Here is a 20,699-nt window from a genome sequence, read left to right as displayed (position 1 = left end):
CTGTAGCCAAGAGAAGTGCGAGATCCATTTAATTGCAACTGCCAATATTCTTTTATTCACTGACTCATTTTATGTTAGTACTCATGTTTTAGAAGACTTTTTATAAGATTAAAATTATTTAAAAATACAATTGCGGAGTCTAGTTTCACTATTATCTCCAATTAGGCAGTGATACGTCAAAATACACACGCACAGAGTATTTAAATTTTCCTCTCCCTTTCAGCAAGAGATGGCCAAGCGTCCTTCTGTTTTCTCCTTATAAATAGGTTTACTTTGCAGTCCATTGTTACTTTCACTTCCATTGAATAGTGGATGAATTTTTAAATTAGTGGCCGTGTTTCTCTTTAGCAATCTCCACGCGCGCCAACCCCCGTACTGGATCCTGGGCACACGCGGTGCCTGTTCTAACTTAGGCAACATTGGGTCATCTGTTTATTTTCGGGGGGAGGGGGCGGGAGGGGGGAAGGGCGTCAGAAAGAAAGGGCGGCCGTTGCCCAGGCAACCGACACCCCGGGCAACGGCAAGGCGAGGCGGGAGGGGGCGTGGCCTCGACGGGCCCGGGCGGATAAGAGGCGGCGCTGGCGGCCTGCCTCCGAAGCTGAGACTGTCCGTGCGGCTGGGCGGAGGCGGGGCGGCCCGGCACCACCTCCGACTACCTGGAAAGGCCCGGGCTGGCGGGCTAGCGAGGCCCCGGGCCCGCCGCTTCCTTTCCCCACGCCCCCTGCCGAGGAGCCTCCCTCCGCGCCCCAACATGGCGGGCGGGCACTGGGGTCCGCTGCTGACGGCGCTCCTGGCCGCCCGAGTGGCGGCGGCGGCGGAGGGCGGCCCCGAGCAGGCCGCGCTACCGGAGGAGCGGAGCTGGGTGCGGCCCATGACCGCCTCCAACTGGACGCTGGTGATGGAGGGCGAGTGGATGCTGAAATTGTGAGTGTGCCCGCCCGCCCCGCACGCCACACTGCCCTCGTGGGCGCCGCCCTCCCAGAGCCGCACGGGCGTCTGTGGATCCTGCACTGCCCGGTGGGCTCGACCACTGCTCGCCGGGCGACCTGCGGCTCCGGGGCCGGGCTGCTCGCGGTGCGCATGCGCGCCAGGCCCTCCGCGGTGACAGCTGTGGGTGCCGAGCATCGCTCCCCCCAACTCCCCCCCCACCCCCCGCCTTGTTAGCCCCCTGCTTTTCGGGGAAAGAGTTTTAGGAATGGGGTGGGCAGCTCACTAAGGGGAGGAAGGGTAAATGGAGAAAACCTGTGAAAAAATTGCGTGCTTTTGATATAGGCGTATACGTAGAGAAAGGGCTGCCATTCAATGACATTTCCGTGTAGTACAAATATGTAGCACGGGCTAGGCAAGGTATTTGTTGAATGAATAATTCCAGCACGGTGAAGGACAGACCCGTTTGTGCAAAGTATTTTGGTTTTCATTTTGAAGACCCCGGAATGTCACTGTGAAAAATAAAACAGGAAGATGGGAATGTTTTTGAAGTTTTAGAACAAGATTTCAAATAAATGTTGATATTTGTTATCATTTTTACAGGTAGAGATTTCTGGGTAGATATCTTAATTGTGCTAGTGTAATAAAAGGACATTCGTAAATTGCCCCTTTTGAACAATAGAAGGTAAATTGTGCGTAGTGCCTTTGCTTGAAGGAGACAGGAAAAATAGAGTTTTGAGTTAGGAACAGGCAAGTAGCTTAAAATTAACTTCTAGGAAGAAAGTGATCGTTTGGAAAAAAATGTTGAGGTAGACAATGGGCAGATGTCTGAACAGGCTTCAGAGGCCATCATGGTGGGCTTGCAGGGGGAAAATGAAGAACCTCTGGAGAAATGATCGAGACCTTATCTCTTTAGACTGTAGTTTCAGGTAATATACATACTTGATCACTACTATTTGCCGATTAGTCTTACCTGGAGGACACAGACACACAGAATTGGATCTTTCCTTTATTTTTCCAAGACCAAATTTTGATTCTTTCAATTTAGATTGCAAACAGATGCCTATGAAGTTAAAACCTCGCTGTGAGATCAGGGCCAAAAGTTACAACTTCCTTAGCAGATTACATTGTTCAGAAAACATAATACCCATTACCCCTTCAAACATACATATACCTTTTGGTCACAAAGGGGATATTTTAGACCTCTAAGTAAAATGCCTTTGGTATCATAATGAACCAATGACATGATTAAAGAAATCTGTTGTCATGAAAGACTTACTAAACTACCTAACCACTTTGGATGAAGATGATGAGGTCATTTTCCATTTGAGAGAGAAACTTAAGTAAGTGGAGCTTTATTCAACACTGCCATGTTTGTAATAATTGTAAGAATTTTAGACTGCATTTTGTCAACTAGTACTACAGAAAGTTCTTTTTTAAAGTAGGTGCTTACACAGTGGAGCTTTCTAGATGTCAATTTTCTGAATAAATCTGACTTTGTATATGTACATGATGAAGGTCAAAACCGAAAGGCCTCAACTCCTTTATAGCTCCTTTGTGGAATAGCTATGATTTTTTTTTTCTTTAGGTAAAAGAACTAAGCAAACTAAAGGAGAGCGTAGGCCACATTAAGCTCATAAACAGCAAGAGCCAACAACTCCTGTGTTTGGCCATGTCGACTGTTCAAATTATACTCTTCATAAAGTTACAAGCCCAGACATGGGAATCAATTGCTCTAAACTTGCCATGTGTCCATTGCATGGAATATGTTTGGTCTGTGATACAAGATGAGACTTGTAACCCGGAAGTAAGCTGCCCTTGAGATCATTTAAGTAGAAGTTCCCTTTTCATCGAGTATGCTTCAGAATAGTTCAATATGAAGGGAAGCTGTAAAGGAAAAAAGACTTAAACCAATATATCCAAATTTTTTCTATATACCAGAACCTAAGTCCTGAAGAAATACTGTGGCTCTTAACTGTTTGTAATACTCCATCTCCTCCCTTTGACAAAAATCCAACACTTAAAAAATATAAAAGTCATTATATTCTCTACCACGATAGGCCTATAAATTTCTAAGAATTCACTCAAATAGCCAATAATTTGCCAGATTATTTTCCTGATGTATATAACAGAGAAAAGCCAAATGTGTTAATACTAGCTACCATGTCAACCCCTTTTTCAAGTGAACTGATCATAATAAACAGAGATTGTTAGGGGTCTACAGATGATGCATTTAACTTCCCTACAGAAGCAAGTTAGTAGGCTTTCTGATGGTATTAAAATTTTGACTTTGAATGACAGTTCTTTATTTGTTCATTTGCTTATATGCAACTTCTCTTCTAGGAATTTTTTCTTTTATATTCCACTTCATACAGAGTTCCTATAATACAATTCCTGGTTATATTGGGATTGATAATTTAACTCATTTTTAAGGACCTAGCAGTGTTTTCTGCTCCTATTGTAAAACCTAATTTGTTATATTTTCTTTGTCTTTAAAACAGCAGTTTTTTTGGCAACTTGCAATTGAATTTTCAGGTTTTTTTTTTTTTTTAAAGATTTTATTTATTTATTTGACAGAGATAGAGACAGCCAGCGAGAGAGGGAACACAAGCAGGGGGAGTGGGAGAGGAAGAAGCAGGCTCACAGCGGAGGAGCCTGATGTGGGGCTCGATCCCATAACACCCGGATCACGCCCTGAGCCGAAGGCAGACGCTTAACCGCTGTGCCACCCAGGCGCCCCTGAATTTTCAGGTTTTTTAAAAAAGATTTATTTATTCATTTTAGAGATAGCTTAAGGGAGAGAGTGTGTGCATGTGGAGGAGGGATGGAGGGAGAGAATATTCGAGCAGACTCCCCAGGGAGTGTGGAGCCCAATTCCTGGCTCGATCTTAAGACCCTGAAATCAGGACCTGAGCCAAAACCAAGAATCAGTCATTCAACCAACTGAGCCACCCAGACGGCCCCTGAATTTTCAGTTTTAAAAAAGAACTTCTCTGTTAAGGAGAAATATCAGTTAATATATATTTGTAGTAATTCACCATTTCAATTCTGAAACCTTTTTTAAAATCTGGAAAATTATCCCATTACTATTTATATTTTCTGTAATGTTTATTGTATATTCAGTTTTTCTCTTCTTGTTTGCTTTTATACATTGTTTGGTAATTTTACCCCTATTTCTTCCATGTCTCTATAATTGGCTTTCTGTGCTTTTCTCATCTTAACCTCTGACGAAAAGTTTGCCCTTTCTCAGGGTTAGGAAAGATTATATAATCTTTAAAATATCTTCTGATGTTTTCTTTTCTCTATTTCCATTGTTTCATACTGTCCTTCATTCAGTTACTTTGTAACCTTTTACTATTTTAAACTTTTTTGGTTCCCATTGTATCAGTCCTTGAGAATACTACTTTTGTTCTTTTGACAAACAACAGTATACATTCTATATACTTTTCTGTTGTTTTTTTTCCCCCAGAAAAAAAGGTAGTTATCCAAGCAGTTTAATTTTGACCTGCCTACTTTTAAATTGATATCCAGAGGCAAAGTATGTCTTTGAGTTAATTTACCTCTGTAAAGCATATAGATCTTTATAAAACACTACCTTTTTTGACTTTGTTCTTGGGACGATCATGTTTCAAAATTGAAAATAGTCACAGTGATGGAGGGAAGTCTCATTGATTTCCCTAGGACCTCTAGGTTTTAGTAATTTCTCCCCCCAAATCCTTCTTATTCCTGAAGAGAACATCTTCAACATCATCGCCTTAGCTTGTCCCGGTCAAATAATTATCATTTTTTTGCAGTTTAATAGATTATCTTGAGGTGCTGATTGAATGTTTAAGATATAGTCATTGAATGCTTGTTATGTTTCAGGTTTAGAGTTAGGGATCTGGAAAGATGAAAATGAATGAGCTACATTCTTTGCTTTCAAGGGACTGTCGGTTTCCTGTGCTCTGAAGGAAGTATGTAGCAGATATAGCATTCATTTATTTAGCAAATGTTTGCTGAGTACTTCTTCTCTGTCAAGGATTCAGCAGTGGTTCTCATCAGGGCACTATTGGCATCTTGGCTTGGACAGTTCTTTAATGTGGGGATGGCCTGCCCATTGCGGAACCTTGAGCATTGCTGCCCCAGCCCATTACATTCTAGTATTCATGTGACACCAAAAAAATTTAGCAATCTCCATCCCCTATGCATATTTCCAGATGTCTCTGATTGAAAACCACTGCCCTAGGTATTGCTACAGGTATTTAAAAACATGCAAAAGAATAGCGTATAAGTGAACATATAAGTATTTGATTTCAGATTGTTTCCACAAAGGGTTATCCACATCACCTCCATGATCCTCATCATCTCAGTCACAGTAAACAGTTAAATTGCTTACATCACCTGTCCTCTTATTCATCGGTGCTCTCTTATTTGATCATCCCAGCAATCAGGTGCAGAATTCTCATTCTCATTCTCATTTACTAGAGGAAATTAAAACTCGAAAAGGTTAAAGCTTTGATTAAGGCCAGTAGTAAGCGGTTGGCAAGGCCAGAACTAGAATGCAGGCCTGAGCTTTGCAGTTCCTGATGCAAGCCTAGAATAGTTGGGTAGTGGGGGAGCCTGGCTGATTCATGCTTAGGCTGTCAGCTAGCCTGGCTGATTCATGCTTAGGCTGTCAGCTAGCCATCTCCATAAGCCACCTGAAAGAAAGCCTTTTCCCTGTGGGATTTGGAGGCCCAGCCGTAGTCTCCAAATGAAGAGCATTATTGCTATATGCTCATTCCTGACACTTCACCATTCAAACAGGTGATCTGCCTTCTGTGCACACCAACCACCCAGGAAAATTCTCCCTTTGTCTTGTTTCTATCTAGGATGGCCCTTATAACAACTTATAATTATAAATTAATTTATATGCTTCTACACTTGGTTTTTGTCTAATTCCTCTTCTAGAAGATCAGCTTTTCAGTAGAGGATGAAAATCTTTCTTCTTCCTATTTATCTCCAGAGCCTTGATTACAAGTACGAGGTGTTCAGTAAATACTTTGACTAAGTGAATGAGTGAATAGTATACTAGTTGTTCCTTTAATGAGGAGCTTCCTCTAGCGCATCACTGAAGGAAACATCTATCTGTATATATTTTCGTAGGTAGTAAGGATAGTCACTATCATCTCCCATTTGTTCATTAATGTAATAAATACTTACTGTGGCCTAGGACCTGCGAGGCTCTGTTTGAGCTAGGTACAAGTGATGCACCGGTCACTTGCTCAATGGAGTGTGCATTCTAAAGAAAGTAGTAAATTCCATTTTCTCTAGCAGATATCATGGTTTTCGTGGAGTTATCAAGTTTTATTTTCCCTCTACATTTTATGATAAAATATCCTAGAAATGATCTAAAGAAATAGAATCAAACATAAGCCTTCCATCTCTTGGATCATTAAGAGTTTTTCCATATTTTCCAGAGAGAAGAATAATAGTGTAGATCTTCTGTTGACATTTTGATTTAGTTTCATGTATTAAGTCATAGAAAGATGAACCTAGTGTACCTTTTTCATCTTCATTGTCGCATATTCTTCTGAACATTTTGGTCAAAGTAAGTTCTAAGTGAAAATCGACCACATCAGTCATTGTCCATCTCTGTTCTGCAAGGATAAGAAAAGAGAATGTACAGGAGTGTGCAGTCTCTCCTGAAGAGAGTGTGTGAAATTTGAGCCAGGACGGAAGAAGAAAAATTGCCCATTATTGGGGAATAAAAATGTATTTTTAGTAAAATTTTATTTCTAGGAAATGTTTTTAAGTAACTCCTTTCTTGTACACTTAATGAAATCTCACAAATTCAGTTGGCTTATGCAATCAAAATAATCAAGGGCTTTCAACCACCTTGCATATAGCAGAAACTAAGTGTAATACATGCATAAATATGGACATGGATGACAAAAACATGCTTTTGAATTTTCTTTCCCAGAAGTGGCTAAAAACATTGGACTGATATCCAAGTTGATGTAATTTAACAGTGTTTTAGTTATCTGGAATGCATTTTTATTTTATTTTATTTTATTTTTTTATAGATTTTATTTATTTATTTGACAGAGATAGAGACAGCCAGCGAGAGAGGGAACACAAGCAGGGGGAGTGGGAGAGGAAGAAGCAGGCTCATAGCGGAGGAGCCTGATGTGGGGCTCGATCCCATAACACCGGGATCACGCCCTGAGCCGAAGGTAGACGCTTAACCGCCGTGCCACCCAGGCGCCCCTGGAATGCATTTTGAACGTCTTTATGAAGCTTACTAATTTTATCCACCACTGCCACCTGGGAAAAGTTTAAATAGAAGAGATACTATTGTATAGTTTCCATGACTATAAAGGTTCTAGTTTCTCTTGGAGGCTCTTAAATGAAAGAAGGATTAATTTGAATGTAAAAGACAAAGTTATGGCAGGTCAACTCTTTTATAGTTCTTAGAAGAGCGACATTATGAACTAGTCTTAAATGATATAAATGAAGATCATATTCCGTCCTTTCTGCTGATTTTTGTCATGCATATGCGCATAAAAATTACATTTATATATACATACATACACACAGAGAGAGACAGAGTGTGCATGAGTACATGAAAATCATGAGTTTCCTTATTTGTATAATTCTTTGGTCCCTGAAGGTATTTTCCTTTTTAGGTTCTAAATTACTGTCTAAATCACAGTGCTTTAGATCCAAAAGAACAGTAATAATTTAAAAAGTTGAAACAACAATGAACCAATTCCCACACCAGTGACTCAGAGCTGACTTATTTCTACCACCGAAAGAACGCACCAAGTTAGTGAATGATATTGGTGCACAACACAAATAGCTCTGATTAAATCTCAGAAATAAGGGCATTCATAGTCTCCAGTGAGTAGCAGCTACATAAAAAATGGAATATCTGAAGTGACCTCAGTGGCATTTTTATATCTTGGGATCAATGTCACCAAAATCCCAATTTATATAATAGCCTGTCCAGAGATTAGGGACTGGGATTTTAAAAAAAATAAAAGATGAAATCTGCATGATTTAATAATTACTGAGGTAGTCAGTGTGTCTATGAGTTAAATGCAAAGGCACAGGCTTGGGGAAACAAAGCAAAAAGGATCTAGAATTCATTTAATTATACTGCAAGATTTCTTCCTTATTTTTGGTAATTTCTTCCTTCTGTCTGGTTCTCTCTCCCTCTCTGTCTCGCTCCCCCTACTCCTCTCAATTTTGGGTCTTATTTTGCTTGGAGGATTTATCACATAAATACCTCCATCTGGGTTCTTGCTCTGTGTGGTCTTAGGTGACCTTAAGCAAGGTCCTTTAAACCTACCTTGTCTGTTTGACAGTAAAGTCGTAAGGTTCAGGTGAGTTCTAATGCATCAGAAAAGGGTCTTGGAAACCAAGCAATATATTACAAATGTAATTGGTATTAGTGATTGTTCTTAATATGTGCCTGCTTTATATAAGTCATCTAATCTCCCAATAACCTTCTAAGGTAGCTGCTGTTACTGTCCGATTTTGCAGTTGAGGAACTTGAGGCGTAGAGTGATTACTAACCTGCCCAAAGTCACATGATTAATTTGTGATTGGTCTTGTTGAATCCTTTGGCAGGACGCTTATCTAATAAACTGAAATGCCCGTTGGAAGTACTAAAATAATAAAATGTTCTCTTTTTCCCTAAAGTTTACCAACTGCTTGTCCCAGTATCATCTGTCATATGGATATTTTAAAAATATGTAAAAAATGACTTTTCTCAAAGACTATAATTTTCTTTAAAGTTTGTTCATTTGTTTCTTCAGCAAATATTTATTGAACACTTATTGTACCAGGTATATACTTTGCCCTGGAAATGTAGAGATAACATGTGTTTAAAATCAGCCATGTTCAAAGATACCAGCAAATTGTTCCTGATCCATGTTCTCTGGTCCATATCTCTGGGGTCTCAGGGATTAGAGAGTGAGCTGTACTGAGAAGATTAATGACTTTTTAGAATTATCTTGGAACTGGCTATACTAGATCCTTCCAGAGATGGATGAACAATCCTTAGGATGGACAATTGTGCTGAAATCTGGCTGCTTCTGGTGTCTGGCTGGAGAGAGAAATGCATGCCTTACTTTGGGCAGCCCTTTCTCTCCTGGGCTGTGCCCAGTCTCAATACTTGTCTTGAAGTAAATGCAACCTCCCCATCATGTTGACTTTTTAACCCCCTATGCCCTTTCATAATGTGAACGATCAAAATATTGCCCCATTTCAGAAATGTTTGTTAATGTTGTTTTTCTGGAAAGTGGGTTTGTACTCGTTGCTTTGAGTGTTGCATGGCACTTACACACATGCTTCTATTCAGGTCAAGATAAAAGGGTTTGTAAATGATGACCTGACAGCATCTTTGAGCCTAAATCTTGTTATAGAATTTGATCATTTAACGTTTACTCCCCTTTATTTCCTTTCCTAAGGCATTATTTCCTGTGTGTGTTTTATTCTTTTGGCAGACATTCTTTCCTACCTCTTTCCACCCTACCCCTTTTGTCTTTTAATGTAGAAATAATAGAGGCCCCGCTTTGTAAAAATAATTCAGGAATGGAAAAAAAAATTGAAAATAAATTGGGGGGAATCAACATTTTCTCAATGCTGAGCCTGCCCATCCAGAACTTGTTATATCTTTCCATTTAATCAAATATTTAAGAAAGCTATATTCGATCATTATATTATACCTAAAACTTATATAATGTTATATGTCAGTTATACCTCTGAAATTAGGAAAATTTCAAACATAAACAAAAATAGGAGTAGTATAATGAACCCCCATCATCCATCATCCAGATTCAGTAGTTGTATCAAAATATTGCCAATCTTGGTTCATCCATGTCTCCTGCCCTCTATCCCTGGGTGGCATAATTTACATATCATAAAATTCATCCATTGTACATAAACGATTCAGTGATATCAAGTCTTTTAAAAGTATCTATTGCATTTATTCCCTCAGCGTTTTGACTTGAGTTGAGGATTTTTTAAAAATATAATTTAAACAGATTTAAGCAGATATTAAAAATATCATGTCTAGTTGATGGCATCCCAAAATATTATTCAAAGTGTCTGGTGATGTTTTTTCCTGGAGTATCCTGTCCTATGTTGTGAGCATTGATTAATTAATTTTATTTACTGCTTTTTTTCTTCGGGGTATTATTAAGCAAAATAGAATGTCTCTCCATTTGTACTAATGTATTTTTGTGACATTGTTCTGTAAATGTTAATTTTCCTTTTAATTGTGTCCTTTGTTAGTATTTTAAAATGGATTTCCTGTGTACGCTATTGTTTGTTCATAATATTATATATTAAGCATAGCTCTACCAACTCTTTAAGTCTTCATAAAGCATATTTGATCTCAATTCCTTCCAATTTCAAATGGTATCTTCCTTTCTGTGTTAGTTTCCTTGGACTACTGCAAATTACCACTAACTTGGTAGCTTAAAACAGTGGAAATTTATTCTCTCACAATTCTGGAGACCAAAATTCCAAAATCACCATGTTGGCAAGGTTGGCTCCCTCTGGAGGCTCTGGGAGAGTGTCTGTTCCATGCCTCTGTTATCTTCTTGTGGCTGCCGGCAGTCCTTGGCATTCCTTGGCTTGTACCTACAGACCTCCCATCTCTGACTGCATCTTCACATGGCCTTCTTCCTGTGTCTCTGTGTCACTCTCCCCTCTTCTTTCTCTTATGAGAACCTACCTTAAATCTAGGACAATCTCACCCCAAGATCCTTACTTTAATTATATGTATAAAGACCCTTATTCCAAATAAGATTGTATGCACAGGTATGGGGGCTTAGGACTCTTTTTAAGAGACAGTGTTCAATCCACTATACTTTCTAAACAGCAGTTTTCTCTGGATTCCTATTTTAACATCTGCATATGAAATCCTGGAACACATTAGAGCTTTATGGCCCATTTATGATGTTTTCTGCATCATGGGAGGCAAAGTGAGGCCATTAGCATACTGCCAGGAGGACAGCTCAGCCTTCCAGTTTGCTTCCGTCTTATCCTTCCCTGATCCATTATCCACAGAGCTGCCAGATGACTTTTCCAAAAATGTAAATCTGATCGTGATTCTTACTTTTTTTAGGGCATCAGTCATGGAGCTTGGAATAAAGTCCTAACTCCTTATTCAACATTTTTAAAGGCTGTGAATGATGTTTTCATCCTGTCCTGTCAATACTCTGTCTTCAAACTTCCTGTTCTCTCTGCTTGGGTTAGAACATTCCTTGACCCCTCTCTGGCTATTACTCTTACTTTAGATCTTAGCACAGATGCTCCTTTCTCTGTGGGCCCTTCTGAGATCATCCACCTTCTGAGTGTCCCAGAGCATCTGTCCCACATTCTCAGTCATGGCATTTGCCACTGGGTTGTCTGTACCCCTGTGCATACCTCATTTCATCTGTGGATGATAGACTCCACAAGGAGGAAGGAGGCACCACGTCTGTCTTGTTCACAGGGGTAGCCTCAGTTTTTAACATGGTGCTTAGATCATCTTTATTGAATGAAAAAATTATCTAAAACGGTAGAGTTCTGGCTAAAGGCCCAAGTATTTATTTCTAACCCCTATTGTATTTAAGAAAGCGTCTGTGGAGCAGGCTTAGCCTATAGCTTCTACTCTCTCCTAATGGTTCGGAACTGCCACATATCTTTGGAAATGACTTACATTTTGGGGGACCCACTAGCAATACATCTTCTGGCCTCTACCCATCAGATCTCACTTTGATGAATCTGAAACTGGTTTGGCTAGTTTAAAGACACCCTTGTGAAAATTGTCTGCCTTTAGTGGGACACTCAAAGCTTTTCACCCTCGAAAATCAAAAGCTATCTGGAAGGTAGTAAAATTTGGGTCCATTGTAAGAATAACATTGAAATAAAATATTTTATATATTAAAATAATTTATGAAAATCTTCTTAAACTTTGGCTATTTTTTCCCCAGGGAATTGATATTCATACATTAAATTCTGGGAGGGGGGGGAATATGCTTCTGTTTTTCTATATCAAGCAACTTTGGAAAAGCTTGCTTTTTGTTCTTCCCTTTAGTTAAGAATTTATTTTTTAAATTTAAGTGCTCTATTTCTCTACTTTGTTTTATAGATTTTTTTCATATGTTTATATTGACTAGCTATTTTCCTTTTACAGTTATGCTCCGTGGTGTCCATCCTGTCAGCAGACTGATTCAGAATGGGAGACATTTGCAAAGAATGGTGAAATACTTCAGATCAGTGTGGGAAAAGTAGATGTCATTCAAGAACCAGGTACTGTACATGTTGAACATTGCAAAAGTTTGTTACTTTTTATTTTGAGTTTTTTCAAGCATATGGAAAAGTTGAAAGACTAGGATATTGAGTACCCATGAACTGACCGCCTAGAATCAACAGATAACATTTTAGCATATCCGGGTCTATGTATGTTTGTGTTTGCATATATGTGTGTATATATATTTATACTATTATTATTAATTTGCTGAATCATTTGAAAATCAGTTGTAGACCCCATGATACTTGCCCATCAATACTTCAGCATATTAAGATCTTTATAATAATTTCCCATGTTTTTTATCGCTTTTTGAAACAGGATCTAATCAAGGTTCAGTAACTGAATTTCGTAATTACATCTTTTTAGTTTCCCTCGATCTAGAAGATAGTCCCCCCACTTTTTTTCATTACATTGACACTGTGAAGAGAACAGGCCAAGGATTTGCCTAGGTGTTTCTTTATGGTAACATTTAATTTATTCTTGTAATTTGAATTTTGGTCTAGAAGCATGTTCAGGTTAGATGTTTATGGCGACAGTACTTCATAAGTGATCCCACTTAAATTGTATTCCATCAGAAGATACATGTTATCACCATTAATGCTGCTGGGTTTGAGCACTTGGTTAAGGGGAGGATGATAAACATCTATATTATAAAGAAAAGACCCCACTTCTGATTAGGAAATAATCTGTGGGGTGATACTTTGGGGATTTAAGATCCATGATGATCTTACCTGAATCAAATATTTCATAGTGGGTTTCAGAATAGTGAATTTCTAATTCTGTTGTTCCATCTACATTTATTAGCTGTTAGTGATGTAATTTTTCAAAAGAAAGAGGGAAATAAAGGAAACTTTTAAATTCAGAGAAGATACAATTTGTATTTGTAGTTTAAAAATAACTGTGTAGGGATGCCTGGGTGGCTCAGTTGGTTAAGAGTCTGCCTTCTTGCTGCAACATGGACGGCACTGGAGAAGATAATGCTAACTGAAGTAAGTCAAGCAGAGAAAGACAATTATCATATGATTTCTCTCATCTATGGAACATAAGAACTAGGAAGATCAGTAGGGGAAGAAAGGGATAAAGAAAGGGGGGTAATCAGAAGGGGGAATGAGAGACTATGGACTATGAGAAACAAACTGAGGGCCTCAGAGGGGAGGGGGGAGAGGGAATGGGATAGACCGGTGATGGGTAGTAAGGAGGGCATGTATTGCATGGTGTACTGGGTGTTATATGCAACTAATGAATCATCGAACTTTACATCGGAAACCGGGGATGCACTGTATGGTGACTAACATAATATAATAAAAAAACATTAAAAAAAAAAAAAGAGTCTGCCTTCATCTTAGGTCATGATCTGGGATCGAGTCCTGTATCAGGCTCCTTGCTCAGTGGGAAGCCTGCTGCTCTCCCTGCTTGTACTCTCTCTCTCTCTTTTTATTTTTTTTATTTATTTTTATTTTTTTTCAATTGGCACATTTTATTTTATTTATTTTTTATTTTTTATTTTTTATTTTTTTTATTATATTATGTTAGTCACCATACAGTACATCCCCGGTTTCTGATGTAAGGCTCAATGATTCATTAGTTGTGTATAACACCCAGTGCACCATGCAATACGTGCCCTCCTTACTACCCATCACCAGCCTATCCCATTCCCCCACCCCCCTCCCCTCTGTCTCTCTCTCTCTCTTTCTCTCTCTGACAAATAAATAAATAAAATCTTAAAAAAATAACTGTGTATTATATATAAGATGAGAAGAAAAGCTAGGTTTTTGTGATTCACATTTCAAACTTGAATGTTTGGAAACTTTATTAGTTATTTTTTTCCTGTCTACATTCAATTTCTATCTACTCCATCCCTTTACAAGGGAAAAGAGAAGGCACGGAGGTGTAGCTCTTACTTTTCTGTAATAACAGTGAGTGCAAAAGCACAAAGTACTGCCTTACCAATTACTTGGACAACAGAATGGATGCTGTTAAGATGGATGTGTTGACAAAACCTTGGGGAGAGATTTCTGTTAAAGCCATTAGTCCTCAAGCCTCTGCCTTTCTAATCATTTGAATCAAAGCCACTTCTGCCCATCTGCTATTTAGAGATGGACAATTATACTTATTAGTTCGTGGTTTGGGCTGTTATAATGAGTTATTCTGTTTGGACATCAAGTCACTGCAATTATATTTTTGCTGTAAACTTGTTTTTGTCTTTTAGTAGTTCGAGTCCAACAAAATCAGGTGTAAGCCTTGCTAATTAGTGAGCACCAAGCACATTTTATGATGAGTTTCTTGGAAATGCAGCCGGCCTATTCACATTTCAGTCATTTAGTATACCTGCCGTGAATTCACAGCATGATTTGAATGGAAAGAATTAAACAATTAGCTTTGTGATGGATTCGCGGATCTAAAGGCTAACCAAATACAGTCTTTCCATCTAAAATGTAGATTTACAGCTATTTTTTCCATTATTAATATACTAAGTGCTTTTTTTGATAATGTAGAAAGAAATTTATTATAATGAACTATTTTAAAAACAGATTTATCATTGGCTCATACTATTTATACAAATATAAACTATATATATTTGAAACTTTTATCAAAGAAGAAAGAAAAATGTCTTTGGTCCAGTATTTTTTAGAAATAGTGAAGAAACAAAGTCCAAAAAAGGAAAAATGATTGTTTTATGTATTAGAATAATATTTTTAAAGTATAAGTTCTAGAAGTCTTTTAAATAATAAAATTTTAAAAACTATAATTCATAAATACAAATTATGAGACAAAATTCCACACACACAATTGAGTGGCCTAAAGAATATTTCACTTCAGATTATGTGATTTTATTTTATACTTTATTTCAAATTACAAATCTAATGCTGTCAATTATCTTTTAAAAGGGTTTAAGAATAATGTACTTATTCAACAAATGTTTGCATTTCTACCATGCACCGGCTCTTGTTCTAGATAGCAGTGATAGAGATAAATGATACAAGCGAATAAGGAAGATAAAGATCTGGCTCCCCATTGAGCTTACATTTTAGTGAAGGAAAGAAATAGTAACAAGAATAAAATGGAAAATACTGTCTGGTGGTCGGAAGGACTATGAAAAAGAAGAAAGCAGGATAGAAATGTAGAAAATGGTGGGAGCCACTATTTTCAATAGGATGTCCAGGGAAGGACTGTTTGACTAGATGTCTTCACAAATTGAGGGGTGAACTTCAAGAAGCTGTAGGGGAGGAGCATTCCAGGCAGAGCCAACCACATGTGCAGGCACAGGAGTGTGCTTGGCTGATTTGAGGAACCATGTGACAGCCAGTGGGGTATTCAAGAGAAACGGAGCTAGAGAGATGGTAGGTAGGAACCAGACCACGGGGGTCTGGTCGGCCATGACAAGGAATTCGGATTTTAGTATGATAGGAAGGAAGCTACTGGAAGGTTTTGAGCGAGGGAGTGACATGAGATGGCTTATGTTTTGAAAGAATTGCCTTGACTGCTACATGAAAACGTGTCTGTAGAGGTTGGACGTGGAAGCAAGAAGAGAAGAGGTTAATGTAGTCCCGTGTGGAGACGGTGGTGGCTTGGATTAGTAGCGGCAGTGCTGAGGGACTGGATTTGAGACACTACATTTGGCTGGAATATCCACACGGAGTCCGTGATGGATTGGCTGCAGCATTTGATGGAAAGAAAGAAGATGGAGAAGACCGAAGGAAGAGCAGTTTGGAAACAAAGCTGAAGTTCAAGATGTTCGATAGAAAACCAAACAGAGCTGAGCTAGAGATGTACATTAGAGGATCATCCCTGTAGACGGTATTTGAAAGGAGGGGAGGAATTGAGATTACCTAGGGACGGTGTGCCAGGGAAGTGTTTTGAGGATTGAAAACCAGGGCACGCTAACATTTAGAAGGAAAGATGCAGTTCCAGCAGAGGAAAGAGGGAAGCAGGTGAGGTAGGAAGGAGGTGGAGGGGTAGGGGATCCTGGAAGCTAAGTGAAGAGAGGGTGTCTTATACGGTACTAACTCACCGGCAAGCCTCCAGTGTGGCTTGTCCCTATTCTTGGAAGCCCTTTGGGTATTTACTGCACTTTTACAAAGTCTAACATCCTGAATGAGCAGTGGGAAATAATTGAAATGATACTACTTTTCCTCAAATTGAGCACTTTACTGAGTATTTCTGTGTACAGATTTATATTTGGTTACAGATCTCCATTAGTATATTCTTTCATTAAGGCTGCCTTGCCAGGAGTGCTAGTAAAGCATGATTTCATTTCTTTTCCCTGTAAGTAAAATTTACAAAGAAGTGAAAGCAAGAGTTTTTGAAGTGTTTCTGCATAGTCTTCAGTTTTGCCTATAACTCTTCCATTGGTTTATCTCACAAGAGATTTTTTAAGGTATTTTGAACAGAAAATAAGTTTGCAGAATTATAAAGATTAGGGATTATACATTGCATTTTGCTGCTGAGATGTAGAAGTCAAGGAAAGGAAAGGCCTTAGATTAGATTACATGGTATTGCCTGCTTAATACTGCATAGACCAGGTGATGTAACAGTTGCATGCTCTTTGGGAAATTAAATGTAATGAGCATGTACCTAAACTTTCTGTTCCATGCAGATGAGCTTAGTAGTCAAGGACAGGAAAACAGCAGGTGCTCATAGAGCACCCATGGGTGATGGCTAGTTCACTAGACTAGAGGTAAACCAGACTCCTACCACAGCCAAGAATAAGCATTGTGTTTAAACCACTGATCAGTTGCAAAAGCCAACTTAGTTTACTGTGCTTCAGTTAGTGTTCATATTTTAATTTTATAATTGTAAAAATTAGTCTTTTGTATTATACTGACAACTTTATTTCAGTCTCAAAGATAAGGTTAGTTCTACTTTTTTTCATTGCTTTCCTTCTGCTACTCTTTTGGTGATAATAACTAGCATTTAGTTAAGCATTTACTTTAGCCTATAGCTGTGTTAGGCACTTACATATCTTCATAACAACCCTAGGAAGAACTGTTTATCTCTATATCTCTATATTACTCAGAAAACTGAGGCTCAGAGAGGTTAAGTAACGTGCCCAAAGTAACACAGCTAATAATGGTAGAACCAAAGCTAACAGCTGTCCACATTTTTTAAGTATTGAACTTAAATCATTCTATTGTGTTTTTGCATATCAAAATATAGTTCCCTGGTATAATTTCCCTTTCTCTAATCTTAATTCTTTTCTTTCTTTTGCTGTACATGTTTAAGATGAGCTTGATAATAAGAAATTATATTTTGTCCTGCATTTTGGATTAATGCCCTTTTTATGTTGCAGTCTTCATTTTAAAGTAGAAGTTCCCCTTAAAGTAAAAAAGACACGCAGGAATGTTGGGAGACCTTGTGGTCAAACTCTGTCTCTTTCAGTTAAAGTTTAAGAGTGTACTTGTTTCTTCTACATCTTCTGAGGTTTCTTGCAGTGAATCATTATGCCAGCCTTTGAAATGAGCTGCTGCCCTGCTGTTGTAATCCTTTGTGAAGATCTACACATGCCTTGTTTTTAGACTTTGAAGCCCACAGTCTCAGATGGTGCATCTCTGTTCCGAGTTGGTCATGTTTTAACTTTTCAGGTAAAGAGAGGCTCCCTTGAAACTTGATAACATCAGTATTAAAGGTTAGAAGACATTTCTGGAGCAATGAGACCCAAAGCCTTTCTAACATTTGTTAGCGTCTCAGAAATAACATTTATTTCCTATGGTGTCAGATCTTCAAAGGACTTGGTAGTGCGTCATAGTCTATGGGCTACTTTGGTCGTTCTTGATTTTGTTGTCGATTGTCCTGTGACAGTGTATTGTTCCAGACATCGAACTGAACTCATATCTGTGTTAGATGCTGTGATCTTACTAGTATCCTCCATGGGTTGTCATTTGAAGAGATACTGACAAATAAAATAAGTTTTGAGGTGTTACAGTTTATTAATGATCTTTATTTTAAATGAACCTTAATTGATGGTCTTGTAAATTGGTACGATAGTCATGGAAAAAAGCACAGCAGTTCATCTCAAGAGCCAAAAAGTTCTCATACCCTTTATTCTAACAGTTTGGGGGTGGGCATCATTTTCGTCTGAACCAGAAAGGTAAAGAAATCTCTCAGAGACTATCCATCACTGTGTTTTCTTTCTTATTTCCTCTGTATTCATTTTTTCATGGGCATATTTATTTGTAAAGATATGTTATCCAAAATACTATATGATTTCCAAAGCACTTAACACTAAATTATTCTATTGCGTCCTACTTTATTCTAGATTTGAATCAGAGATTTAAATATAGAACATATTAGCTAGCATGTATTGAGTACTTATTCTATGTCAAACGCTGTATCCTATGTGCTTTATAAATACAAAATCATGTAACACTGAAAAATACTGAGAAAGAAATTATGATGCCCATTTATGAGAAAACTGATGGTTTAAATTTACTGCCCCAGTTTAAAAACTAATAAGACACAGAAATGGGGTTTGACTTCAGGCAAGTTGGCCTGTAAATCTGGAAATATTGTTATATATACTGTGTAAGTTACTATGTTTTATGAAATATTTTTTGTATTTATTTACTTTTTAATCTATTGCCATGGCCAGTGATGACCAAGAACATATGAAGGATTTTTAATTTTTTAAAATATTTTATTTATTTATTTATTTATTTATTTATTTATTTATTTATAGAACTTGAGCAGGAGGAGGGGTGCAAGGAGAGGGAGAAAAGCCAGCAGACTCCACACTGAGCGCATAGCCTGATGTGGGGCTCGATCTTATAATCCTGAGATCACAACCTGAGCCAAAACCAGGAGTAAGATGCTTAACTGACTGCATCACCCAGGCGCCCCTGTGCATTCCATTTTAAAAGACTATGTAAATAAAGCATAATTCCCCCTAACACTGTGACTGTCCTTATGTAAGATTTGGGGTGGTCATAAAAATCTGTAGCTAGGAAAGAAGTGAGATATGAAACTGTTTGTAATAAGCAAAACATATAATAATTGTCAAACCTTTAGGATCACCAGTACTTTTTCCCTTGGCAATTTAGATTTGGAACTGTACTAAAAGATGCTTTTGTCCCTGGGTAGAGTGGAGTTCCAAGCCTGTTAGAGGTGAGAATGCCCTGTAGACAGAGATGCTTATTCCAAACCTCAGCTGACTTCTCAGGTCACTTTTGTTTCTGTTCCTGCCAGTACAAAAAAAAAATGTACAATCATAAATGTATGAAGTTTATGTTTCTTTTTGTAACATTGAACTTTACTGCCTTCCGAATACTGTGTTTGCTTTTAAGTGCCATAGCGGTGTTTCAGAGTACTTGGTTGGATATGAGAAAAAATAGAGAACCCTTCAATCAATCAATCAATCAATCAATCAATTATTTTGCTGAATACAGATTTAGTTTATAAAATGAGTAGAAGCCAATATCTCTTGTTATTAAAAATACACCTTCAGTATTTCAAACTGCAAGTCATCACAGGGATGTAAAATTTGAGCCACTGTATTTAACTAGGGATTTGATTTTGTCTAGATTGTTCTGCAGTGGGAAAGGCAGAAATGATGAGAAATGTAAAAATGGTCTCTCTGCCATTTTATCATGTGGGGTAGGAGAATCCTTTAGCTTTCCTTCTCTTTGCCAGAACTGGGCTTACTCAAACTTGGTGCCCACATAAATATTATTTAGTTAAGAATAAAGAGCAGGGATCTGTTCTTTACTCCTACCGTCATGCACGTTTTTGTTGCATGCCCCTTTCCTTGATATCATCCATCTCTGTTTCTGGTCATGACTATTTGATTAAATTCTCTCCCTCTGCCACTAGACTGTAACTTCTGTGAAATCAAAGACTGAATGTTTTTGCTTATCTATGTGTCTTGAGCTATTATCACAGTCCCTAGAACAAAGAAGCTAGTTAGTAAAGATTGGATGAGTGACTAAGGGTTTTATTTATCTTTATCTTCACATGTACCTAGTATAGCACTTGATATGTGGTTATTGTTCAGTAAAGGTTTGCTAAGACAAATTGAAAAAAATCTGTTTAATGTACATAGACTTCCTTGACAGAAATTAGAAATTTTATAAGTGTGAAAAGATTGTACATGATCTTATTATTTCATATTCTTTTTAAACCTATAACTGATATAATGATATTTATAATTTACTGAGTCCTTTAATATGTGCTAAGCACTTAACACACTGATCTAATCTCACTTCAGAACAATTCAGTCAGGCTTTAATATACCCATTTTATAGAAAGATTAAATAATTTGTTTAAGGTCACAAAGCTGGTAACTGGAGAATTTAGTATTTATCCCAGATTGCATGACTCGACCACCTGTCCTTTCAGCCACCATACTATTCCAAGCAATGAACAAGCCAGAAAACTTTAGCGTAATACATCAAAGATAAGCAAAATGTATGTCAGTGACCAGAAAGTGGTAGGTAAACAAAAGTGGATAAAAATATGATTTACGTAAAAAATAAAGTAAATGTGATTAAATAATTGGAATGATTTTAGT

At 37.9% G+C, this 20,699-nt stretch overlaps 1 protein-coding gene across 1 annotated transcript in view; it reads left to right on the top strand.

Moving 5' to 3' along the window:
* Positions 1-569: 569 nt before the first annotated feature.
* TMX4 (thioredoxin related transmembrane protein 4) overlaps positions 570-20,699 on the top strand; it is a 45,032-nt gene continuing 24,902 nt past the window's right edge. Inside the window, exons 1-2 of the mRNA XM_045808870.2 lie at positions 570-924; positions 12,080-12,195. Coding sequence (XP_045664826.2) covers positions 752-924; positions 12,080-12,195 — 289 coding nt within the window. The 5' untranslated portion in view covers positions 570-751. The remainder of the gene's footprint in view (positions 925-12,079; positions 12,196-20,699) is intronic.

The sequence above is a fragment of the Ursus americanus genome, chromosome 22, assembly GCF_024610735.1.
Source record: "Ursus americanus isolate L20-20 chromosome 22, mUrsAme1.1.p, whole genome shotgun sequence".
Lineage (NCBI taxonomy): Eukaryota > Metazoa > Chordata > Mammalia > Carnivora > Ursidae > Ursus > Ursus americanus.
Note: the sequence above shows the minus strand (reverse complement) of the source record. Positions and strands in the feature narration are given on the sequence as shown.